This window comes from Spermophilus citellus, assembly GCF_964194105.1.
Source record: "Spermophilus citellus genome assembly, chromosome: 2".
Lineage (NCBI taxonomy): Eukaryota > Metazoa > Chordata > Mammalia > Rodentia > Sciuridae > Spermophilus > Spermophilus citellus.
In genome coordinates this window covers 202,667,866-202,692,893 of record NC_138183.1, presented here as the reverse complement: position 1 = coordinate 202,692,893, position 25,028 = coordinate 202,667,866, and the positions used below count along the sequence as shown (strand labels likewise).

The 25,028-nt window shown below is 41.7% G+C and overlaps 3 protein-coding genes across 6 annotated transcripts; 2 read left to right on the top strand and 1 right to left on the bottom strand.

Annotated features, from left to right (window-relative positions):
• Positions 1-2,809: 2,809 nt before the first annotated feature.
• Positions 2,810-3,440, top strand: ASCL3 (achaete-scute family bHLH transcription factor 3). The gene has a single exon (XM_081278853.1). It carries the CDS (start codon positions 2,814-2,816, stop codon positions 3,357-3,359), a length of 546 nt encoding a protein of 181 aa, XP_081134979.1. The 5' UTR covers positions 2,810-2,813; the 3' UTR covers positions 3,360-3,440.
• Positions 3,142-16,550, top strand: LOC308640880 (uncharacterized protein C11orf16). The gene is made up of 6 exons (XM_081278854.1): positions 3,142-3,232; positions 7,031-7,215; positions 8,683-8,839; positions 10,399-10,633; positions 11,446-12,087; positions 15,182-16,550. The coding sequence occupies exons 2-6, from the start codon at positions 7,049-7,051 to the stop codon at positions 15,382-15,384; spliced, it is 1,404 nt and encodes a 467-aa protein (XP_081134980.1). The 5' UTR covers positions 3,142-3,232; positions 7,031-7,048; the 3' UTR covers positions 15,385-16,550.
• On the bottom strand, positions 15,418-24,663 carry AKIP1 (A-kinase interacting protein 1). Of its 4 annotated transcripts, none has more exons than XM_081278850.1 (6): positions 24,487-24,663; positions 24,047-24,274; positions 23,530-23,610; positions 20,675-20,779; positions 19,047-19,127; positions 15,469-17,061 (listed from the first exon to the last, which is right to left on the bottom strand). In XM_081278850.1, the coding sequence occupies exons 2-6, from the start codon at positions 24,266-24,268 to the stop codon at positions 16,918-16,920; spliced, it is 633 nt and encodes a 210-aa protein (XP_081134976.1). In that variant the 5' UTR covers positions 24,269-24,274; positions 24,487-24,663; the 3' UTR covers positions 15,469-16,917. The 4 variants fall into 4 exon arrangements, with proteins under 4 accessions (XP_081134977.1, XP_081134976.1, XP_081134978.1 ...); XM_081278852.1 differs by having other exon boundaries at positions 24,492-24,659; XM_081278849.1 differs by lacking the exon at positions 24,487-24,663 and having other exon boundaries at positions 24,047-24,479.
• Positions 24,664-25,028: the final 365 nt, after the last annotated feature.

The following is a 25,028-nucleotide window of genomic DNA, read 5'->3' as shown; positions in this document are numbered from 1 at the left end:
TTTTCACACTCTATTGTTTAAGGCTAAAATGTCCTCTTTGAACGGAAGGTGATCATATTTAGATGGTACTACATTGATTGGTGGACTTATTAGAAATGCTCAATTAAAAAAGGAAAGCTTTTTTATCAATATGTCCCCAGATACTTTTTTTCTAAGAATTACACAACAACCTAGAAACTTTTTTTTTAAAGAGAGAGAGAGATTTTTTAATATTTATTTTTTAGGTTTTGGTGGACACAACATCTTTGTTTGTGTGTGGTGCTGAGGATCGAACCCGGGCCACACACATGCCAGGCGAGCGCGCTACCACTTGAGCCACATCCCCAGCCCTAGAAACTTTTAATTACCTGTAGTATATACCAATTACTCAGATTTCATCTGAATCAAGATTTAAGATGTTATTTCAGTTATGCTTCAGAGTAAAATCATATCCAAAAATGTAATTTTGCATAATTAACTTTGATATCTGCTTTACTTTTGGGGGGGAGCCTGTTGTAGTTAATAAATTCTGGTTTGTTAGCTGTACACAAAAATAAGAATGTTAGGGCTGGGATTATAGCTCAGCGGTGTGAGGCACTGGGTTCAGTCCTCAGCACCACATAAAAATAAATAAATAAAGATATTGTGTCCACATTAAAAAAATCTTTAAAAAAGTAATAAAAGAGTGTTGTCAGAACTATAGTTGTGCAGTCTCCACATCCATTTGCCATCATTTTGTAGCTTCTGCCATAGATGTTCATCTTGCCCTCTAGATTCCTAGCTTAGAAATTTCCCAACTAGTTTCTCTCAGCAACTTTTTCTATTTGACAGAATCTTGGCCAGTTGTTAATCTTCCAGAGATTTTTGTTTTATGTTAGTTATTTGAGGTCATTTGGTCAGTAATTTGGACTCTTTCATTTCCTGTTCCTCTGTTTCAATTTTTAATTGAATATATCTCACTTATCTCATCCTCCCTCACTCCCTTTTGTAGAAAGAGTGTTTCCTGGCATTGACTCCTTTTCCAGCCTTTTTCACCATAACTTATAACCCTTCTCACTCATCCTTCTCCCCCATCCAGAACCTTGCATATTCTAGACAAGTGCTCTCCTCTGAGCTACATTCCCAGCGCCGCCTTTAAAAAACAAAAAGGGCTGGAGTTGTGGCTCAGTGGTAGAGCATTTGCCTGGCATGTGTGAGGCCCTGGGTTAGATCCTCAGCACCACATATAAATAAATAAAATAAAAGATCCATTTACAACTAAAAAGTATTTAAAAATTTTTTTTGAGACAGCATCTGCCTGCCTCCTAGTTAACTAGTTAAACTACAATGCCCCTTAAAAACCTCTAATGGCTACCATATTATAGTTAAATGCAAAAAAATCAATAGATGTTGTAAAATGAGGTAGGGATTTAGGGTATAGCTTAATGGTAGAGAGCTTGCTTCTTCAGCACAAAGCCCCAGTTTAATTCCCCAGCATTGAGGAGAAAGTAGATGGGATTATAACTGTGATTAGTAAGTGAGGATTTTTGATGCTAAAAAAAAAAAAAAAACACTAAATAATATTGACTCACTGGTGAGAAAGTTGTTCCCATTCCAATTCTCTTTCAATCCTTGTGACCTCAAATTATAGTCTTTTTTTTTTTTTTAATCTTTATTTATTTTTTAGTTCTCGGCGGACACAACATCGTTGTTTGTATGTGGTGCTGAGGATCGAACCTGGGCCGCACGTATGCCAGGCGAGTGCGCTACCGCTTGAGCCACATCCCCAGCCCTCAAATTATAGTCTTAATCTGGTGCAAACATGTCTTCCACATCACTAGAATGCCTTCTAATCTCCCTCATAAAACAAGAATAATATCTAGCCTGAATTTAATATTTGTATTGTTAAATGCTATTTATTGTGAATTATATTGATTTCACATTTACAGTAGGGTTATAAAGTTTCTTTTAAAAATAAATCCTTGGGCTGGGGATGTGGCTCAAGCGGTAGTGCGCTCACCTGGCAGGCATGCGGCCGGGGTTCGATCCTCAGCACCACATACAAACAAAAATGTTGTGTCCGCTGAAAACTAAAAATAAATATTAAAATTCTCAACAAAAAAAAAAGTAAAAATAAATCCTTTTGAGGGGCTGAAGATTTAGCTTAGTGGTAGAGTACTTGCCTTGCATGTGGGAGGCCCTGGATTCAATCCTCCAGTACTGCAATAAATAATTAAATCTGATTGAGTAAAAAAATGTTAAGTGTTTTTTTAAAAAATAAGTAATAGTACAAGCGAAACACAGATGTACTTTTTATCACTATGGTATATGCAAATAACTGAAGTTTAGGAAACACTAAAACCACAATATTCAAATACATGTTGGGAAAAATTACAAACTAGTTAATGATCATGCATCCTCACAGGCATAGGCTTCTTAAGTAATACCTGATATGCCAGGGGCAAAACAAAATAAAAATAAGAAAGGAATCATTTGTTCTTAAATATTTACTATAAATTTTTTTTTTAAAGAAACACCCTCACACATTTAAAACACAGAACTTAATTGAGTAAAGTGCAGCTATATTCAGATTTTGTGTCCCCTCCCACTGCATCCCATGGAGCACAAGGATAAAGTATTATTCCCTCTTCCTGAATAGGTCTACATCTATCTCATTTTTAGTTTTTCTTCCTTTCTTTTTTTTTTTTTTTTTTTTTTAGTGCTTTCCCAAATGAGCTTAGAAACTAGTAATCTGAATAGAAGACTTCAAAACACTGATCTCTAAGAATACAAACCTTGCTCTGTTTTTAATCTGGCCAAATAATAAACATGGTTATATTTCTAGGTTAAAGACAATGACGGACAATAGAAGCTACTCTAATTCACCAGACAAATTTCCTGTGTTCTCTGATTCTGCCCACTTGCCGCTGCCCAGGTCCTTCTATCTGGACCCCATGGTCACTTTCCACCTGTGTCCTGAGGCCCCAGTGCCATCTCCTTACTCTGAAGAGCTGCCATTGCTGCCATTTTCCAGTGACTCCCTGATCATGGAAAATTATGGTGAACCCTGCTCCTTCACATTCCCAATGCCTTATCCAAATTACAGAAGGTGTGAATATTCCTATGGGCCAGCCTTTATCCGGAAACGGAATGAGCGGGAAAGGCAACGGGTAAAGTGTGTCAACGAAGGCTATGCCCAACTGCGACATCATCTGCCAGAGGAGTATCTGGAGAAACGACTCAGCAAAGTGGAAACCCTTAGAGCCGCAATCAAGTACATTAACTACCTGCAGTCACTTTTGTGCCCTGATAAACCCGAGACCAAGAATAATGCCAGGAAAGGCTCCTCCCTAATGGCAACCACCAGTCACCATTCTGACCCTATTTTTAGAATTGTTTGAATCAGCATTTCAAAATAGAGACAGATAATTTCACAAAATAAGATCTCTGACAGCATCCTTCAATAGTTTTTTTCTGTATGTAATTTCTGTGTGGGCAGATACAGTTCCCATGCTAACCTATGCTGGGTATTAATAATACATTATCTTATGTAGACTGATAAAATGCTTTGCTCATTTCTTTCAAGAGCTCTAGTAGAGCAGAATGGATTTCCCAGGAACCTCTGTACTTTTCACCCTGCCCTTCTCACACACTTGGCCCACTTCTCAGGTGTCAGAAGCTCTCACAAGAGCATGAAAAGTGACGAGTGACTACTCAGTGCTAGAGGTATATTTTGCAGCTACTTTGTGCTAAGCTGTCACAATGAATCTGCCTTGATTTGTCAGATGTTTGGTGGTTCTTATTTATTTGGTGTTGACAAGAAGTCACAATGAGAAAACATCTCAGGGTAAAAAAAAAAAAAGTAGTCTATAAAACTTTTTGTCCTTTGAAAAGATTTCAGATTTATCTTTTTCCTGCACTTAGACTTCCTTAGGCAGCTTAGTACAGAGCTTCAGAAGGCAGTCTCTGGACACTAACTGCCTCAGTTTCAAATTTCACTCCTGCTTTCATTCTAGATCTTGGTTCTTCATCTGCAGTGTGTGAATAATAACAGCAACACCCCTGTGTTTATTATGAGGATTAACTGTGCCTAACACTGAGTACATATCCATAACCATTGTTTTCTATCATCATTATTATTTTTATCTTGTTTTGTCCATAGTATTACCATCCTCCAGCCCAGAAAACTTTCAGCTGCCAGGCCTTTCCTTCACCCTTGGGAAGGAGAGTCCCTGGCCTGTATCTTAGAGATTGCCTTCAAAATGTCTCCATTTCTACTGAAGGCTAGCTTCAGTGCTTCCATCCCTCTTTTTTAAAAAAAAAATTATTATTTTTTAGTTGTAAATAGACACAATATCTTTATTTCTTTTATGTGGTACTAAGGATCAAACCCAGTACTTCACATATGCTAGGCAAGCTAGTGCTCTACTACTGAGCCACAACCCCAACCCAGCTTCTTTCCCTCTTAACTCCCAGGTCCCATCTGTCACCAAGCACAGTCAAGACTTCCCTCACACTGTCACACTCATCTTCACTGTCATGTCTGAATTCTTTCTCAACTTCCATTCCCTGCCATTAGTTGCACCTTCATTTTGTATACAAACTTCTCTTGTAGTTCCTCTCCTTTTATCATTATGCACTTATCTCTGTATTTTCAGTAGATAGATAACAATCATATTCATTGTATTCTCCTTATAAAGAGCCTCAACTCAGGTAGGTATCAATAAATATATGTTGTTACTATTTTTCTATTCCAATCCTGTCACCTTGCATCTGAATCTTTGTTAACTATGGCTTCTCTGGCCTCCTAGGCTTGTGTTTCCAACTGGTTCTACCCTCACTCTGATGTCTTACAGAGTTTCAGGTTACTTTGTTGCTCCAACTGTTTGATGGCTTCTTTTTAAATTTTTGTTTAAATGTATCCATTTGCTTTTCAAAGCTCACTACAGTCTATTCCCATCCCAAATGGGACAGGACACATACCCTGTCAGAAGCAAACCACAGGGCTGGGGTTGTAGCACAGTGGTAGAGCACTTGCCTAGCAGGTGTGAGGTACTGGGTTCAATTCTCAGCACCACATATAAACATATAAAGGTCTATTGACAACTTTAAAAAAAATTTGAAGATTTCTTGAAAGTTAAAGCAAACCACAGTCTTTCAAGCGTATTCTTTGCTTTGTTCTTGCCTCCTACCTAATCTAGATTATTCTCCTTTCCCCCTCCACCATTGTCTTATTCAGGACTCCCCTCAATGGCAGCCTTCATCAGTCTTTTTTAGACTCTATGTGCCAAGTAATTCAGCCTTTAAAGTATATGGGCCTGGGCTACAGTTATTCTTGTAACTACAAAATTATGTGTTGTGTGCAATCATCGCTTAAGATAATTTGGGTTACAAGCAAGAAAAAAAACAGTCTAGATTGGCATAACCAAGAAAGGGACTTTATAGGCTCATATAACTGAAGGACTCAACATTGTCACCAAGGACCTATTTTTTATAGGTCTATTCTGACTTTTCCTGGAAATAGCTTTGGTGTCCCCAAAAGGCTATAATATGCCTTCTTATTTGTACACAGGAAGAAAGAAAAAGTCTATAACCCAGGATTCCCAGAAAAAAAAGTCTTGAGATCCCTTCTGATTGGAGAGGAACATACCATGCCTAATGAACCCCTGTGACCAGGAACATGAATGTGCTGACACACCTGGAGCTGGGAGTACAGTCTACTTCTCTGTGTATAGGGATCTGCAGATGGAAACAAGAACCCATGGAAGGAGGGAATGGATGTAGGGGAGATATCCACAAATTCCCTACATATTTTTTAGCTACTCAACACAGGGCCAGACACCATCAGTGCACAGTAACTGTGAGATTCCTCAAAATACCAGCCTCTTCCTTGGATATTCAAACAAGAGCAGAATCTAGACTTCTGTTCCTTTGGTCACCAGTGTCCACTCCCTGTATTCCTAATGGTTACCACACCTCTGCTCTTCAGTAAAGTCCTTTCTGTTTCAAGCATAACCACACCTTTGGTTGTTTTGTTTTAAACCTTGAAAAATTCTTGGAGTCCTTAGGCCAGCCAGTGGCTTCCCCCACCCCAGCCTGCTTTCTGTTTAGGGTAGAGTTAGATCAAAAGCACTGAGTCTCTTTAGGGGTCAGCTCCCTCCTCACATGACTCCCCTGGATCCGTGGGGGCTTCCCACTGTGAGTGACTGACTTTTCTGGCAATAGTGAAGCCCGAGCTTTTGGAAATTGGGGTCACAATGTCTTTCACTCCTCCTCTCTTTTCCCTATCCTCAAAGACAAAGATTGAGAATAGGCCTTCTTTCCTCTTTCCTGTCTCCTATGGCCTTCCTTCATCCCTCTGCACATGCTCAGTGCTCTCACTGGCCTACAGCATTCCTTGCAGATGCATCCATGGCAACCTGCTGGGCAACTAAGAGTCAGTTGGGCTAAAGCACTGGGCCCCAACTGTCAGAAGGTATCTGAGACTGAGGCAGAGGCTGGGTTTCAAGCTGTGAGTAAGTCCCTTTGGAGTTAAAACTATAAAGGGCAGGACGGATTCTAACAGGGCTCTGGTGGGCTGAAGCAGCTAAGTTTGATCTTGAGTCCTGAGTGGCAACTGTGGCTCTGACCCTGAGAACTCAGCTCCAACAGGTAGCCAGGTTAGGAGGGGAGTTTTGGGCTGGGGTTGGGGTAGTTTGTCATCAGGGTTGGAGTTTGTGAAGAGAAGAGTGGGCTTATCCCTGCCACTGGGGAGAAAAAAGAAAGAAAAAACATACTGAGCTTATAGTCAGCTGCTTTCCGTGTCTGCCGAGGTTAAGTGAGCACCCAGCCTAAGGATTTAAAGCTGGTTTCTCTAAAACCACAATTCCTGCTCTTACAACCCCTCCTGTCTCCTGAGCTGAGGTTTCTGAGACAGATGATCCAAAGAATAACTGGGTGTCTTGTGGGTAAGGGAGGGACAAGGATGCAGCTGTCCCTGAGATAGCTAATCTGGAAGTGAGTTCCCCCCCACACCAGGTGCCCTTTGCTGGGCTGTGGGCTGTAGCTCTAGTAACACTGGTGCTTGTTCCAGGTGGTCTCTCGGAAGGCCATGCAATCCTCTACCCAGCTCGGAATGCCTTTGCCCAAATACTGCAGTGTGGCCACAACACTGAAGACCCCTGGCTGGAACTGTGCTGCTCCATTCTGGGATCTCTCCTTCACCTGCCCCTTTGCCCTCCGAGCACCCTACATCCCCAGGCACCATGCTCTCACAAGGTACCAGCATCAGCAACTCTGGAGGGAGTGGTGGTTGTTTTCTTTTCCCTTTGTTCTTAGTTCTAGATGGAGTCTCATGAGGAGAGCACTTGCTTTCTGTGTAGGCTGACAGGGCTCTTTACTGTTTGGCCTGTTGTGTGGGGTATAAGTCTATATTACCGTGGCCTAAGTGGTACTACCAGTGACCCAGGTTGCCTGGCTTTTGTCCTTCCCTGGGCTTTACCTTAGTGGCTTCTTACTCTAATTGTGGCTTTCACAATTGGCATCTGTGAGAGAAGGCTTTCAGCGATGACCAGTTCCAAAGTTTCTAACTCATTTTGCCATCAACTATAAGACTTGCTGTGGCAATGAGACTTAGAATTTCTAAAACCAACAACTAAGGTGGTATATGTAGGTTCTCCCCAGATCCCCTTAGTATTCATCCTATATGAATTTCAATTGTCATCAGGGTTAGGTTTTGTGAAGGAAAAAACAGGTTTACTCCCAGAAGTCCCACCTCTGGGTTGGAGGAAGGAGGAAAACACTAACATACATTGAGCTACTTATATGCAAGGCACTTTCCGTGTTTATCTGCTGAGCAGTAACTGAAGTGCAGAGATTAAATGAGCACACAGCTAAGGGGCTTATAAGACAACTGAAAATCCTCAACTGTTCAGGATTTTTCTGAATAATATCCTCAGTCATTTGTTTAAAGTGTGACTACAAAGGGGCCAAGCAACCTCGGCCTATAGCAGTTACAAATTGTGTAAATTCCAGGGATCAGTCCATGCTACTGAACATTATTAGTATGCCTGGGTTAGAAACAGATTTTTAGTGCTCCTTTTTTCGATTCACCTATTTCTACCATCCTGTTTAAGTCCAAATTAAGCATCTTTGTGTTCAATGTTGTCTACAAAACAGCTTCTTTAAAAACCTTAACCCTCAGGCAACAGCTCCCCCATACCAGCTGGCCCTGCCCACCCAATTCCCCAGAACTGGCCTCTCCTTTTCTGCACCACAGCACCTTAGGCAGCTCCTCTGTGCTGCCTCTGCTCCTGCACTAATTCATCCTTCTGAGCCCCTAATGCCAAGTGCTTTACAACTTTGCTCCTTTGGCATTGCAGTCTACACTTCCTTTCCTCATTCTGAAATCTCATATTATAGCTTTAGGGTTTACCTCATGGTACCCTTTTCTGGTCTTTTTTTTTTTTTTTTTAGTTTCAGAACAAACATTAATTAATTTGAATATATCAAGTATAATTATGTTTTGGTTATCTTGTAACTATTTCCAATTTAAAAATTATGGTTCCCTTCACAAAAAGCTTACCTTATCTTACTAGAAGTCATAGATAGCCACATTCCACATGGATTACTATTCCACATACGCTAATGTGAATTCACACGCCTTGGCACTCCTCAGATCTGTGAAAAGTGGTCCTTAATGTTTTGGAGGTTGTTGTTCACCCCCCTAAATTTGCTTTTTTCCAGGTATTCTTCTTATCACCAGTATCTCCACATTGCTGACCCAGCATGGCAGGGGCCTGGCTGGCTGGGAAGAGTTGGAGGTGCCACTGACACTTGGGTCCTGGCTAGAAGGGAACCAGATGGCTTTTATTACCTGGCTCAAATAAAGGCAGCTCCAGAGGCAAGTCCCTGACTCCCAGCATCCCCCTAGTACACTCCTCTAGGTGATCCTATTCTATCTGATTAGTCTTAGCTACTAAGTGTGTCCAGCAGTTCAGTTTCTTAGATAAGCACAGGTCTCCCATAGCCAGATTGTAGAAGTGAACATAGAGTATCAGTGAGCATATTAGTTTGCTAGAGCTGTGTGCACACAAACTGAGCAGCTTAAATAATAGAAGTCAGTTGTCTCACATTTCTTGAAGTCCAGGTATTGGCAGCATTTGGTTCTTTCTAAGGGCTCTAAGGAATAATCTGTTTCCTGCCCCTCTCCTAGCTTCAGTGTTTGCTAGTAGTCTTTGGTATTCCTTGGCTTGCATCACACTGATCTCAGTCTTCAACTTCATATGGCGCTTTCCCTGAGCATGTTTCTGTCCAAATTTCCCTCTTTTATAAGAACATCAGTCACATTGGTTGGGGACCTTCCATGATCATTATGACCTCAACTTAACTAATTTTAACTTGCAATAATCATATCCTTCCCCAAAAAAGTCATATTATGTGATGGTAGGGGCTTGGACTTAAACATATGAATTTTGGAGAAAGAGAACACAATTCAACACATAACAGTAAAGAAAATGTACATTTAAAGTACTTTGCTCAGGAAAATCAGTGTATTAAATTGTTGGCACTTGCCTAGAGAAAAACATGCCTTTAGGCACACGTGGGTTCCTGTTCCTGCACACAAAGGCTCATTCCTGGCACACTAGGAACCTGATCTGGACTTTACTTCAGGGGCTTCTTACCTCTTTGGGATTTTTCAAAGTCAGACTTTGTAAATTGATGAAAGGAGGATAATGTGAATTCTCAAAAAATATGAATTATAGGATTTCCAATCAGAAGTCATTTTACTATTTTCAAGCAACTAGTAGATCAATTCAAATAAATGTTAGCAGAATTTTGCTACTATACAGGTCCTGTTTTGTGATTGGTTTAAAATTATTTATAACTTGATTTTCTCTTCAAAATCATATTGAGTACTCAAACCAACTTCTATTTTGAATTAGCTGAAGTACTTTTTCTGTTGTATACTATTTATTTACTTAAACCTTCCCTCCTGCTGCTGGCAGGTTGGGGACTGCCCTCTGGCCACAATCACACCTAGCCCATGTGGGCCTCATAAATCAATGATGAACTATCCCCAGTTGGTTTTAGACTCTGGAACACATTTGGCAGTATTGGAAGGAGAGAAAAGTCCAGAGAACCCAGGTTACTCCTGGGAATTGTAGACCAAATATTTGGTTGGAGGAAAGAAAAATAAGAGAACAGAAAGAGAAAGACAGAATGTGGTAATAAACAAGGGTTGCCCATTGCAGGAAGTAGAGAGAACAATAGTCCCATTACCCTCCCTGTCTCCACTTCTTTCATTTCTAAGCAGCACTTCCCCAGTCCTGACCTTTATTTGAAGGGTCCTTACTCTTGGTAAGGAAGAACCTTGGCCTGGTTCTGGGTCATTGTAGGGAATCTGGGTGCTCCCTATTGTACTTTCTAATGCGAAATCTTACTCTGTTGTCTTTCCCATAGCTAGAAAAGCAGGGGATCCTGCTTGTGGAATATGAAGTTCCCCTTGTAATGTGCCCAAACCTGCCACCCCAGAAGCAGAGTGTGGTCTTAGAAGAAGATGTCATTCAACTCTCACCATCCAGAGACTACTCACTGCAACCTGGGGACAAGGTGCTGGCACCCTGGGAGGCAGACCGACAGCGGTATGGTCCTGGCACTGTTCTCTTAGGCTTGGAGACAAAAGATCCTCAGAGAGGTAAGGGAAGCTTCTCTGACCCATCAGTCCCCAGAAGGAGCCAGGCTGGGGATAAAGCCAGAGCATATAGACTGAAAGCCATTAAAGAAAGAATCTTGGGGCTGGGGCTGGGGCTCAGCAGTAGAGTACTCGCCTAGCATGTGTGAGGCACTGGGTTCGATTCTCAGCACCACATAAAAATAAATAAATAAAATAAAGGTATGGTATCCAACTACAACTAAAAAATATTTTTAAAAAAAGAATCTTTATGCCATCACTTGCTGCTTAACTTGGGGGTAGCAACAGATGCATGTTCATAACTTTCATATTTTAAGGAAAATAACTCCCAACTACCATTAGCTGAACCTCAGTGTGGTGGGATTATCCTGGATTCACACCAGGAGTCACCATTCATCCCTCACCAGGTCCTCTAGGGTCTAGGACTGAAGCCCACAAGTCTATAAGGAAGTGGTGATCAGTGGCCCATGAGGATGTCACTCTTGCCTCACGGGTAAGGGCTTTATAAGTTTTTACCCCCAGAAAGTTGAGAAATTATTTTTTCAAAGAGAAGCTTTCTTGAGTGACTCCTCTGAACCCTGGTTTTTGGCATGGGTGGGAGTGTATATCAGTCAGCTGAGGTTGTATTTTATGAGGGCTGCAGCTTTCTCAGGCGCCAACACTTGTACAGGATCTCAGAGAAGGGTGTGTGAGGATCCAGGCAACAGAGCAGAGAATTCAGCTGAGGCTTTGCCTTTGTGGATGGGAGAACTCTTATTATTCTAACCCAAAGAAGAGGTAATTGTAACAAAATGTTGCTTTTTTCTGTTATTTAGCATCAAAGGAAGAAATCACTGTTCACTTCTGGAATGGCAAGACAGCTAAAGTGCCTCAAGGTGGGGTCAGGTGGGTGCCCCCTGCTGCCTGGAAGAAGGCTGTGGAGAGGCTGCACTGGCCTTGCACCAGGGAGGACCTCAGTCCCCTCCTCTGGGCCCCTTGCTGCTCTCTGTTGGGGCCAGTCACTGGATGCACCACCAACCTGCCTCCTCTGGATGCTCCTTTCCTGTGCCCTCCCTGCCAACCCCATGCCTGCTGCTGGCTGCTGTGCCAGGGCTGCTTCTGCTGCTGTTCCTTGATGGGCCCCACCTGGTGGCCTCTAACTAGGACTTCAGAGATCACAGCCAGGGAATTCCTGGAGTCAGGACTGAAGCCCACAGCACAACTTTTGCCTCTGGAGGGTTCTAAAGAGGAGGCAGTAGCAGTGCATGCTCCCATGGCTGTTTCTTCCTCCTCCTCTTCTTCTTGTGAAGAGTCAGAGAATGAGCTGGAGATGGGCCTTCCCCAGAGACTGATGGTGAACAGCGCAGTCAACACTGACCCCATCCTTCCTGAGAAGTGTTGGAGGCAGAGTGGCCCCTGCCAGCCTGAGTGGAGGTATTGGAGGAGGAATGGATCTGAACCACATCCTGGGAAACCAGGTAAACCAAAGGCACTGCGTTGTCTTCCAAGATAGGTCTGGGGCTCCCCATCCATGTGTGTCTTAGCAATTGGATGCACCTGTCTGTTGGGCTTGGGAGTAAGACTTTGGAGACCAGCCAAGTGGAAGGGGAGACTATGAGAAGAGAGAAGTTATAGGGTTCCATTTAAACAGAGAGGAAGGATGGGCTATCCTTTGTGCTAAGGTTTGATATTTTTTTCTTTCTTTACCAATCTCTTTTGAGAGGAAACTGCCATTGTCCATGTTTGCTCCCTCCTTTTTTTCCCCTGGAGGCCTTGATTTTTCTCTAGTTGAACAGTTAAAAATGCCTCCAGGTGTTGAGATTTGCGTTGAGGCCATGAGAAGCATAAAAATAGGTCCTTAAAAACATTGGTCATCAGGCCACATTCTCCAGATGAGCCCCATAGTAAGTCAAAATGGGAAGGACAAAGCACTACCTCATGCAATTCTTTACAACTAATAGAGGAAACCATGCTAAATTGTCATGCCGCCATTCCCAAGCTTCTTTACTTCGAACTGAGGACTATGACATGGCTTGATGGATTTGAGAAGCAGCATATTATTAATCTGCTCCAGACCCATTCTATCTAAATTCCTAATAGGGCCTAGAAAGAACAGAAGCCTAGGTCAATTGGCAGAGCTGTGTGAAGAAGGGGGCCTGGATAAGCCCAGCCTTAGGCTAGATTCTTGGAGCCCTGGAGACACTGATTTAATGTTCATTGCAGAGGCATCTGGGGCAGGCATACTGTGAGCACTAAAGAACATCACTGCTAAGGGCTTAGGGGTCTCTAGCCACTGCCCACAATGGGATCCACAGGGAGTCCTTATTTGGAGCCATTGCCTTATTTCTAGGATAGCTCAGCTAGAAGGACTGCTCAGCCCATGAGGATGTCACTCTTGCCCCAGGGGAAAGGGCTTTATAAGTTTTTACCTCCAGAAAGTTGAGAAATTATTTTTTCAAAAAGAAACTTTCTTGGGTGACTCCTCTGAACCCCTGGTTTTTGGCATAGGTGGGAGTGTATATCAGTCAGCTGTAGTTGTATTTTATGAGGGCTGCAGCTTTCTCAGGTTTCCAAGGTGTGGGATCTTTTCCCCACCTCTGATAGGGAAACAGAAGCATAACAATTCACTTATGGTCAGCTGAGATCTTTCTCCTCTCTCCAAGAGGAAACTGTGTATTGAAAATATAAAGTGGAGGGGAAAGGCCTTGAACTTCTATGAAATGGATCACTCTGTTCTCACAATGGTAAGCCTTGGCAACAGATACTTGGAAACAGCTCTTTCTAAGATCTGCCGTCCCAATGAGTGATAACATAAAAAGAATGGTGCCAAAATTGTTTTCGTACAAACTTTTCCATAGCTTCTACTGTCTCTTGCTTCAGCACAGCCTAGAGAAACAAAATCTGTACTTATCCAACAGAAAAGTTGATGGGAATAATTGAGATAGCACCAGGCCTAGCACAAGAGAAGGGAATAATAAAAGGGCGACCAGAGGCTACATGGTAGTCAGGCCCCAGTTACCATGTCTGCATTCTGCGGCTGTGGCTTGCTCCATGGCAATCTCTAGAATGGTTCCAAATTAAAATCCAAATTTCCCCTGGCTCTACACATTCACCACTCTTATCTCCACTGCCCAAAGTCACTTAAAACCTACATTTAGTCTCTCTCCCCACTTTAAACAGATTCAATCCATTACCCCCCAATTCTAATAATTGACTGTAAAGAAGATAAATATACTATCTTTTTAGGTACTGTTTCTTTTGCTATGCCTCAGGGAAAGTTAATTCCAGGTCTGAACCCTGAGCATCATCAGGCATGTTCCCTAATCTTTGGACAGCAGGCCTGAGATGGGGCCTGGAGAAGGGGGCCATCCCCAGCCCTTGTCACAGATGCAATATTGTCAGCTAAGTAGAAAAGTTGAAGTGTATCAAACCATGTATGGACCACGGCTGGAAACAATGACAAATTACAGCTTTATTCTCCCCTCCAGACTCTGTTTCCTTTAAAGAAAATGTGCTGCTTTGCTTCTCCTAAATGATTGGTATTTAATCAGTACTAGATATCAGTACTTGATCTGACAGTATTTGATCTGACAGTATTTGATCTCAGTGTGGTCAAATACTAAAGCTTGATGGTCTTCAGCTCTGCCTCTTATGAAACCTTAGTTTCTTTCAGCATAGGCAGCAAGAGGTCACTGATCCCAGAAATCCTAGGGAGGCAGATTGTGGGTTGCCATCCCTCATGGTGCTTGCTTCCCTTAAGACTGAAACAGGATTCAATCTGCAATATTAAAAAATTTAAGTATTCCTCCCTTTTTAGATTGTTCTTCTGTTCCACAGAAGTCCCATTTGATTTTTGTCTCATTTAACTTTTTTTTAATAAATTGTCGATGAACACGATACCTTTATTTATTTATGTGGTGCTGAGAATTGAACCCAGTGCCTCACATGTGCTAGGCAAGCACTCTACCATTGAGCCACTACCCCAGCCCATTATTCAACTTCTTAAAACTTGTTTTTTAAAACCATCAGCCTACTATTTTTCCTTTGTAATCAATGTTATTTTTTTTAATGACTGTTAGTTTTTTTTTTTTTAAGAGAGAGTGAGAGAGGGAGAGAGAGAGGAGAGAGAGAGAGAATTTCAATATTTATTTTTCAGTTATCGGCGGACACAACATCTTTGTATGTGGTGCTGAGGATCGAACCCGGGCCGCACGTGCTACCGCTTGAGCCACATCCCCAGCCCCTGTAATCAATGTTATTGATTAGTGAAGGAGTAGAAGCTTCTTCAATTAGAGGCAACTGGTTAATTTGTTTCCTCTATTGGCTGTTTAAAAAAACTCTGATAACTTCTTCCCTCCCAACTCCAAATTTGGGTATTAGATAATGACCTTTCCCAAAAAAATAATGGCCAGAAATGATTAACAAAGTTTATTTCTCTTTAAAGATACAGTACAATACTAGCAGCTTACAGATGCTTAAGTTCAGTGACCCTTAATGTAGTTCCACTTGTCATAAAGACCAATCTCATCAAAATTGTAGCATATTCACCATATCTAATTATTTTGGATTTAGGAACAAGAGGTTGCAACATCTGGAAAGAAGAGAAGGACAACAAACAGCAGAGAGTACAAACTGCAGTAGCGGGGACTACCAAGGAGCTGACCCTGAAAGCAACCAATGTGAAGCCACTGCAGACCCCGCCAGAGGAAGCTGAACATAGAAAACTAAGTCAGGAACACATCCAAGGGACAAGAATTCCCAAGAATTCAAACTAAAAGCCCTGGGGGGTCTAGGTAAAGCAGAATGGCTGAGAAGGGTCATTTCAGGGGCTCCTTACATAGTTCAATCTATCTGGAGTCACAATCACTGTGTGAGTTATAAAACCCAGGGCTCCCTTTTCCAGAAAATTGTATTCATAATTTTGTATATAATTTCAGAAGGCTTATAGAAACCATGAAACTCATCATCAGTTTCTTGTGGGAGGGCAGGTACAAGGAAGGCTCTCCATTTAAATAATGCTGTCCCATGACATTAGACACAGGTCTGCTTTAGTAGGCCTTCTGTTTAGGTGAGTCTTTCCTTGCAGGAATGCTATTATAGATCTATTTAAAACTTTATTTTTAAAAATAGTCAGATAATATGTAGCATTTTTCCTGAGGAAAGATTAGCTATGTTCAAAATGATATGATTCAACAGGCTGTTGGTGTGATAGATTAAATTCTTGGGATATATCAATACTTTTTAAAAATTTAAATCCAAATGATTCTTGGATTTAAATCCAGTGATTTTTGATTCTTAAAATTTTTTAAATATTTTAAAAAATATTTTTTTTAGTTGTAGATGTACACAATAGCTTTATTTTTATTTTTATGTGGTGCTGAGGTTTGAATCCAGTGCCTCATGTGTGCAAAGCAAGTGCTCTACCACTGCACTACAACCCCAGCCCTTGATCCTTAGAATTTTAGCATGAGACTCAGGATTTTTCTTTCTCTTTTTCTCTTTAACAGAAAATCAAAGGATTATGATGGTAAATACCTAACAAAGAGTTATAAAGAGTGGCTGACAAGACCTTCTTCAATGGAAGGTAGAACACAGGCTGCAGGTGAGAATCAAGTAAGCAGTAGCATCTTCACCCCATTAAGACTTCCCTGCAGATGAGAAGCAGGAAGGCAACACTCATAAGGTGCACAGGAGCCAGTGGCTCTGTCTGGTGGCACTGCTTGAGAATGCCACTTCCACAGAGGCCACTTTGGAAGACCCATAGTAGACCTGCTTTGGGAAAATGTCTCCACAGCATCTCTGCTGTCTTTTCATAAAACCTACAGTTGGGGCTGGGGGTGTGGCTCAAGCGGTAGTGCGCCCTCCTGGCAGGCGTGCGGCCCAGGTTCCATCCTCAGCACCACATACAAAGATGTTGAGTCCGCCAATAAATAAATAAATATTAAAAAAAAAAAAAAAGAAAACCTACAGTTGTACATGGGGAACATTGACCTCTTTTTAATAGCAATAAAATGAATTCTCTGTTTCCAAATCTTTCCCTTTATTATCATAATTAGACTTTACTTGGAAAGCTAGTAATAAAAACTGTTCAGACAGTATCATCACATTATTACTTTTAGGCAAAGGAGGATGGGGGACTCTCAAGTTAAAATGGGACTGAAAGAGACAGATTCCAGTTCCCAAGAAGGCTGGCCTCTACAGTCAGCACTAAAAGCAGGATTAATGTGTAGTTATTAAGAAAATCATATGGTGACTTTATTCTCCTTGCAACTTAAAAAAGAGTGATGTGATAGCAGTGAAGGCCAACATCATACAGGGAAGACCAAGTCCACACTTTGTCCTGAATCAACTGCTACTACATGAGTCTTCTTGGTCAAGGCAGTTGAGCCCACAGTGACAGAATAGGTCCCTGGATATACTTCTATGTAGAGGTCCTTTGAGATGTTCTCAGCCTAAAAGGAAAAGAAGACACCATAAAGAATTTATATCTCAATGCCAACACAGCACCTCCACTAGGCTACCTTTGTGCCAGAGGTATGATGGAATAAAGGACTGATGGAGGAGACAGAGGTTCTGTTTTCATGGCTCAGTTTGGTCATACAATAGCAATGTCATTTAGATAAACCTCAGCCTTTCCTTAAGCTTGTTTCCTTATTTCTAAATTTGTGATAATATCCACCTCACAAATAAGCAGAAAACACTTTGTAAATGTTAAAGTGTTATAGAAATATGAAGGATTACAAAAGAACACTCTGGTTGGGGTAAGAATTAGGCAGAGGGACAGACTAATGGTCATTGTTTTGCACTTGTGAGCAGAGATTGACAGTAATGACAAGGTCCCTAGGATAATGGGAAACATTCTTTTTTATTGTGTTTTGCTAAGTTTGTTATCAAGAAGATGAAGCACTTCTTTTCTCCTAAAGCTAAAAACAATATGAATGGATGTCATTTTGTCACTGAAGCAGCAAGTAGCTGGAGGAATGGTTCTACACTGGAAGCTGGAGTTAATGAGTTTACAGCTGATCTGAGTGCAAATCATTTTATGAAATAAACTTCATACATGGTTGGGAAGTGGATCATGGCAGGTGTGCAGGCAGAAAATGTTTTCAGTAAAGAAGGCAAAAAGATAGAAGTCACAAACCAGAAAAGAGCCAGTAACAGCAAAGTGTCAGCTATGATGCTCATTTATGTTTGGTGAATATTCAGAAAAAGAGACACCAAGAAAAATGAAAACACTGGCCAGCAAATCCACCAGCAAGAATAAATAATATTTATGAAACTCTCCCTGCCTTGGCCTTCAGATAGATTTGAAGCTGACTTTACAAAAGTTGTTTTATGTTATATCCTTGTATTCCCAGTTACTGCAAAACTGGAGGTCTATTATTTAACAAATGTGAATATATATGACAATGCCCTAATTATTTACCAGTTGTCAAATATAAATAAAAGGTTTCAGAAAACAGCTGTATCAGAATTGCAAAAAAGTCAAAGATGCTCTGTAATTAAGATTAACACTGGGGTAAGACTATATCTGTGACTCCAACACTAAGGAACATCAGGAAGATTAGCATCACCTAAAATCAGCAATGATGGAGGCATTTAAGCCTAATGATTTATATTTGTACTAGAAACAGAATATTCTTAGTTGCTACTAATGCTAGTATATTCCAAATCATGGCTCCCAGCAATCTGAATATAAACAAAAAGAAATTTATTGTAGCAACATGCTGAAGTTCCTTTCCTCAGAATTCCAGCCCTTCCAAGTTCCAAAAGATTCTTTGAGGCTCATAAACTAATGAGTAATTTTTTAAAAATATTTATTTTTTAGTTTTCGGCAGACACAACATCTTTGTTTATACGTGGTGCTGAGGATCGAACCCGGGCTGCACGCATGCCAGGCGAGGGTGCTACCGCTTGAGCCACATCCCCAGCCCACTAATGAGTAATTTACCCTAAAAATGAAAAACTCATCAATATACATTTTTTAGAGAAAATGGAAAATGGAAACATGCTTTTAAATGTTTTGGAACCTGATATCTCACCAAATGTATATGTTTCAGAGTTTTAGCAACAGTTGCACTTTATAAAAGCAAGCAAGGTCAGGCCCTCCTGCTGCTTGAACAGATGGTGAAATTCCAGCAGAACCCAGTGCCAGCCCAGCTGAGCCTTAGGAAAGGAGATGTGAATACTTCACATTCTTTCCAACCACAGCTATGAATTCAGGCACAAAAAGCATGTCTGAAATTTTGAAAGAAGGATACCAATAAAACACGACTTTACACTGAACCAAAATTTTGTTCACCTTCCTTGAGTGTAAAATCATCACAACTTGAAAATACTACAGATTCAATACAAACAGCCCTATAGTTAACAGGTCAAATGGTTCATGGAATTGTAATGGTTGTGAAGCGCAGCACACTAGCAGCTCTGTACTCACCGGCTGGGATGACTCTGAAGCATGTGCTAATGTTTCATAGATGCTTCCTGAACTGAAGGATGTCTTTTCTCTGTCATTTTTCTGAAGAGACAAATATTGATCAGTGCCCAAACTTTGACTTCTGTATTATAAAGAGAAATTTTCTCCTGCCTTGTTAGGAGAATTCTTCTGTACACTTTTTCTAAGTTATCATTGAAGTTATTAAGGCTCTTTTTAGTGAAGTCTGAGTTATTTTTAGTCAGATGCTTACCATAATTACTTTTTATCCTTATATGGGCTTTGGAGTCAGAAAGGCCTGAATTTAAATACTATTTCCAGCTATTTACTAAGTCAGATAGATAAACCTCTTTTAATAAGCTTTAGTTTCCTAGACTATAACATGGGGCTATTTGGATTTTAGGGAGGACTGAAAGTGCACAAGTGATAACACTCAGCCAGTGCTCAGAAAGTATTCTCTTCTGTGCTTCTAGGAGTGTGGGTACTAGAAGGGAACAGGCTGACAACTAAAGGTCAGGTGCACTTAAGGTGCTCTGATGAGGCCCCCAAAGGGAATCCAGGATGCAAACTCCTACAGCTCTTTACATCCCAGGAAAAAACAAGATGCCTCCAGTCTGTGCTCAGCCCTGCTTCATATCCCTGCGCTCACTGCCTATACTTTTCCCAAAACTCTTTGCTCTGATACCCCAAGGTGACCCACATGCCAGAGAAGTCAGGATCTGACATGAGGATTAGGATCGGACTTAACATTTTTGGGTACAACTAGAGGAATTCAAGAAAAACAAAATGCCTATTCTCCCCTTGAAAACTACCACCACCACCTCCCATTTAACAAGTAGAACATTTGGCTTCCCCAAAATTTGACATGTGAACAGGTCGGTAGTGAGTAAGAGGCCTGTAACTATCTTTAGAAAAAGTATCACTTGAACCCAGGAACTCAAGACCAGCATGCACAACATAGGGAGACCCTGTCTTAAAAAACAAAACAAAACAAAAAAGGATTTTGAGACCCCCGTTCCCTTACACTTTTTTTTTTTTTTTTTTTGGTCAGGGGAGGTAGGAGAGACACAGGGATTGAATCCAGGGGCACTGTAACACTGAGCTATATTCCCAGCCCTTTTTGTTTTTTAATTTTAAGACAAGGTCTCCCTAAGTTCAGGAGGCTGGCCTCAAACTTGTGATCTTCCTGCCTCAGCCTCCTGAGTCACTGAGATTACAGATGTGAGCCAAAGAACCTGGCTGCACTTCCTTTTAAAAAATTACCAAAAACATGATAACTATCATTATCTTAATAAGATATGTAATTATTAGAAATATCTTTTCTATCCCTTGATGCAGAAAAGGACATGTGAAGCTCTTTTCTTTAAGCATATTCAGCAATCCCCCAGCCCAGGATTGCTGGTTCAACTAAAGAGCCTACAGTGAAATCAGTCTTTTGGATTAGACAAATTCCTATTTCATGCTCAACACTGTAAGTTCTCTAAGGCTGCAAGTTGATATTTTTCTGTTGAGCACTATAATGCTGAGTCACACAGGCATCCAATAATAAGAGTTTAGTAGGAACTCCCCCAAACAGGTCTCACATCTTGAGAGACTGAGAGCATATTCAGGACAGTTTTGAAGACACATACCTGACCATGCCTTCTGTAAGAGTACATGTCTAGCTCCGACTTCCCTCTGTGATAACGATAGACATGAGTTGCCCCTCCTTCCTCTGCCACAGATGAATAATATTTCTAGAGAAGTAATGTGAAAGATGTTGGGTAATTAAATAGTCTGGTCAATTTTTCAGTAAATAAATAAAACCTCCAATGCTTGGGCAAAGTATGGTTAAGGAGGAAGGCAAGAGAGCAAAAAATCACCTGTTTTTGAGAGGCCTCTGAAGCCTTAGGCCATGTAAAGTGGCTACAGAGAAGAAAACTGCATTTGGCATTACTTTGCTGCCATCTGCTGCCTCAGTAGGGCAAGAACTCTGGCCAATTAAAGTTGGGCAGGACCATGTTCTCTGCCAAGTTAAATAATTTTTCACATCTTTGCCTCAGTGTCAAATACACATGCCCTTTCCTTTCTTCCCCTAACAAGTTCATCACATGCCCTTTCCTTTCCTCCCCTGACAAGTTCATCACATACCCTTTCCTTTCCTCCCCTGACAAGTTCTGATGAACAGTTCCCCATTTACTAAGTCTTAGACAAGGACATGGGAAAAGAAGGGTACATTTGCTTGAGGTTTAGAAATATAGCAGGAAATGAAACATAAACCCAAGAGCTATACAACCTTTCTCCTTAGGGTTCCCATGCAGGGGAGTGGAAGGAGAGGTCTCCAGTTTAATAATAATCCAAAGGATCTGAAAACAGTTACATTTTTCTTGTCTATTTACTTCCCTCCCTCAAAGTTAACCTCAGATTTGCCCTTGATTATGACTAATGATGAAGACATCACAAGCCTGCTTGTTTTGAACATACTGTAGGGACAGTATCCAAAGCACATTACTAGAAGAATAAGCCAGGGAAAACACTCAGAACATGGATCTAATACCTTGTAGGGGCTGCTTCAAAATTGTGGGGGCATATCCATAATACTATCCTACACCTCTAGAAAACCAAAGGGTTCTGTTGGACCCATTCTAAACAGATTTGAACTGAACCATGAACTGAAAACCAATATGAAAAATACCAGTTTGCTAAACCTCAAACCAAAGACAAATTGTATTCTTTTTATCAAACCATGAAGGCAAGCATTTATCACTTCACAATAGAGCTAAAAAGTTATGGATTTTTCTATAACCACTTCAGTACAAATGAGAACATGAAAATATACTGAGTAACATCACATTGGTTGGAATACTTATTCTGGTCACAATGATTTTTTTTTAATACTTTTAGTTGCAGTTGGACACAATACCTTTATTTTATTTATTTATTTTTATGTGGTGCTGAGGATCAAACCAGCGCCTTGCACGTGCTAGGTGAGCCACAACCCCAGACTCCACAATGATTTTTATAAAAGGTGTAGAAAGATTAAGAGTTTATTTTTTTATCTTAACATATGAAATGAAAAAAGCAATAAAACAAGGAATCCTCTTCCTTTTCCCTTACAGATAAGTATCCTCAGAGTCAAAAAAGATTCATAAAATGTTAAGGCTAGAAGAGAGTAGAGTTTGGTGTTAATCCAAGAAGATAGAGAGTACCTTCCTTGCAGGTGATTTCCCTCAATGTTGGCTAGCCTGCCTTCAATAGTCCCTAAAAAGTACTTTTAAAATGGCCTAAGTGCATGGGTTTCAGAAGAGGAACTTAAAAAAAAATTTACTTTTAGTTGATGATTGACCCTTATTTTATTCATTTATTTCTATGTGGTGCTAAGAATCAAATCCAGTGCCTCACACATGCTAGGCAAGTGCTCTACCACTGAGCCACAACCCCAGCCCCAGATGAGGGACTTTAAAACATTTGTTCACTCATTTCAATGAATGGTACCAAAACTTCACCTAAATCCTGCATCCTAGAGTTTGTGATACATTTGCTGCTGTTCCTCTCAGTGGAAACCAAAGAAATAAACTGTAAAGGCTGGAAAGGATTTTAGAATTCTTAATTTCATGATGGGAAACTAAAATAGCTTCAGGTCCTGAAGTACTTTCTCCAGCTTATCATTGTTCTTGTCATATGTTTAGGAAAGACTGAGAGAGACTAACTGGCCGAAGACATTACAGTGGTAGAACATGGGTATGATTCTTGGGAAGTAGTTCCTGACACTAAATCACACACCCCTGACCAGGAAATTTCATCGGTCCTATATAACCACTTTTATCACCAACAACTGCTTATGGACCCACTGGGACATAAAGTCTGATCACCAGGGATTTGAAACAAACATTACAGGTTAAGATCTAATGCAATTGTGTTTCAGTTTGTGTTTCAACATGTTTTGCTGTTGTGTGTATGTGATACTGGGGATTGTATCTTCTGAGCTATACCTCCAGTCCTTTTTTATTTTTGAGACAGGGTCTCACTAAGCTGCCCAGGCTGGCATCCAAATTGCAATTCTCCTGCATCAGCCTCCCAAATAGCTGGGATTACAGAGTATTTGAGTTACAGGCCTGTGTCCATAATATTTCAATGAAAACTGAAAAAAAAGAGGCCCAGTTACAGTTTAGAGTGATCCTATTTTTTTTTTAATCTTCAGTTCAATATTGAAAAACAACAGCAACATCCTGCAATTTGGCCTGTTTTAGAATCCAACAGATATCCCCATACACACTAGACTGAAAACTCAATGAGGGCAGAGACCTTTTCTAGTTTGTTCACTATTGTATCCTCAACAATTAGAGTTAGGAATTCAATAAATATTTGTTAGATGACTTCTAACTTGGGTGCATGCCTGGTGAACAGAAGATTCAGGAGTATCCGAGTCTCCCTAAATTCCAGAAACATCCACATTGTGATCATCCATTGATGATCAGGGGCATGGCTTTGGTTCACATCAACTTACCCCACACTGACTTGAAGTATAGTCCATGAATTCAGCCATTGTTCTGAAGGATGCACTAAGGGTTGGGTGCCTTTCTTCTCTCTATTTGAATAAATGGCAAGTCACAAGTGAGGCCTAGGATTCCCTGATACAAAGTGAAACCATTTTGGAAATAGTCTTTTCATTTTTGGAAATCAGTAAGAAGGATCTTACTGAGAAAGAATTTCAACTCAATAAAATAGAAATGCAATTTATTAGGACCTAAAAAAATAAGTTTGCTATCTTTCCTCTAATATCATATAGTGTCTATTTGAGAATTTTGTGTTTGTTTAATCAACCATGGCCAAGCACTATCATTGTTCTACAACTACCCAACAAGAATCTGTCAAAAGGAGACTTTTCAAAGGATTTTTCCATTCATTTCCATCTTTCCGACACGGGCAGAATCCCTCAGGCCCTTCTGAGGGGTGTGCCCATGAATGCCAGCAGGCCACCGCCTATAGAATCACTGGCTGGTCGCCCAGCACCAGGTCCTCACCTCTACAGGAAGAAAAGGCTGGGGGCCCGCTGCCAGTAGTCTTTCTTGGTAAGACCCCTCCCGGGAAAGAATCCCCAAGCTGCCTTTGGGGCGCTCGTGTGAATGCCAGTCCACCGCCCGCCTCTTGGCCCGCTCCAGCACTTCTTGACCCAGCCTAGCTGAGCGCTGCAGGGAACGTCGGTCCACCCCGGTCAGCGTCGCCGCGACGAAACAGTTGTCCATGTCTCCCTGGGCAGGCATATATACACATAGAGGTTCAGTCGGGCTGCCGCGATGTTGCTCCAGTTCTGGGTGGGAGCCCCGGCCTCGACCTCCCCGGCGATCACCGAACCCCTTCCGCCCCCAACGCGCACTCAGCGGGCGCCCAGTCAGAGGGCGAGGCTGCGCGCGCAGGTCCCCTCCATTTCCGCATCCCCTCCCCACGGCAGAGACCCCCTCACCAGACCCGCTTCTCAGTGCGCACGCGTTCCGCCAGAGAGGGAGGCGGGCCTGGAGCGCCAGGCGCCGGCGCAGCAGACCATTGGCGGAAGGTGGGGAGAGGCGAGGCGGCGGGGCGCGCCGCCTGGGCCGGACACGCCTTCGCGTCTCGTCCGGGTCCCAGAGCTCTGGTTGCCTGGATAACTGCAGTGTTCCGGGGCGAGGTGCAGGGGCGGGGCGTAGGGCTGGCTGCTGCGGGACGTGGGGTCCTGGGTGGAGCCGGCAGCCAAGGCCCCTAAGAGAACTTCGCAGCTTAACTTGGTGAACCTGGTGTAATGTGAGGTGGTCTCCGGTTGGGCTAAAACATTATTGGGACTAAAGTGCTTCCTGCACCTCTTTCTACTGGTCTATATTTTTTTTAAGGTATCTCTAAAAACACTTTTTTTTTTTTTAAAGGACGTGCTTAGTCTAGGCCAAATAATCAGGGTGCCAAGATGGCTTTTGGAGACTGCAGTTCTGTCAGACCCGCAGTCTGTCAGCTCGGACAGAGGCCGGAGGGAGGCGG

What these genes read in the sequence shown, in the direction of transcription:
- ASCL3 (XM_081278853.1), top strand. Translation starts at nt 2,814, where the DNA reads ATGACGGACAATAGAAGCTACTCTAATTCACCAGACAAATTTCCTGTG.
- LOC308640880 (XM_081278854.1), top strand. Translation starts at nt 7,049, where the DNA reads ATGCAATCCTCTACCCAGCTCGGAATGCCTTTGCCCAAATACTGCAGT. An exon ending in AAATAAAGGCAGCTCCAGAG is followed by an intron (nt 8,840 to 10,398) that starts GCAAGTCCCTGA and finishes TCTTTCCCATAG; the next exon opens with CTAGAAAAGCAGGGGATCCT. An exon ending in ACCACATCCTGGGAAACCAG is followed by an intron (nt 12,088 to 15,181) that starts GTAAACCAAAGG and finishes TTTTGGATTTAG; the next exon opens with GAACAAGAGGTTGCAACATC.
- AKIP1 (XM_081278849.1), bottom strand. Translation starts at nt 24,286, where the DNA reads ATGCCTGCCCAGGGAGACATGGACAACTGTTTCGTCGCGGCGACGCTG. An exon ending in AGCCTTTTCTTCCTGTAGAG is followed by an intron (nt 23,611 to 24,046) that starts GTGAGGACCTGG and finishes TTATTCAAATAG; the next exon opens with AGAGAAGAAAGGCACCCAAC. An exon ending in CTTACAGAAGGCATGGTCAG is followed by an intron (nt 19,128 to 20,674) that starts GTATGTGTCTTC and finishes TTGTCTCTTCAG; the next exon opens with AAAAATGACAGAGAAAAGAC.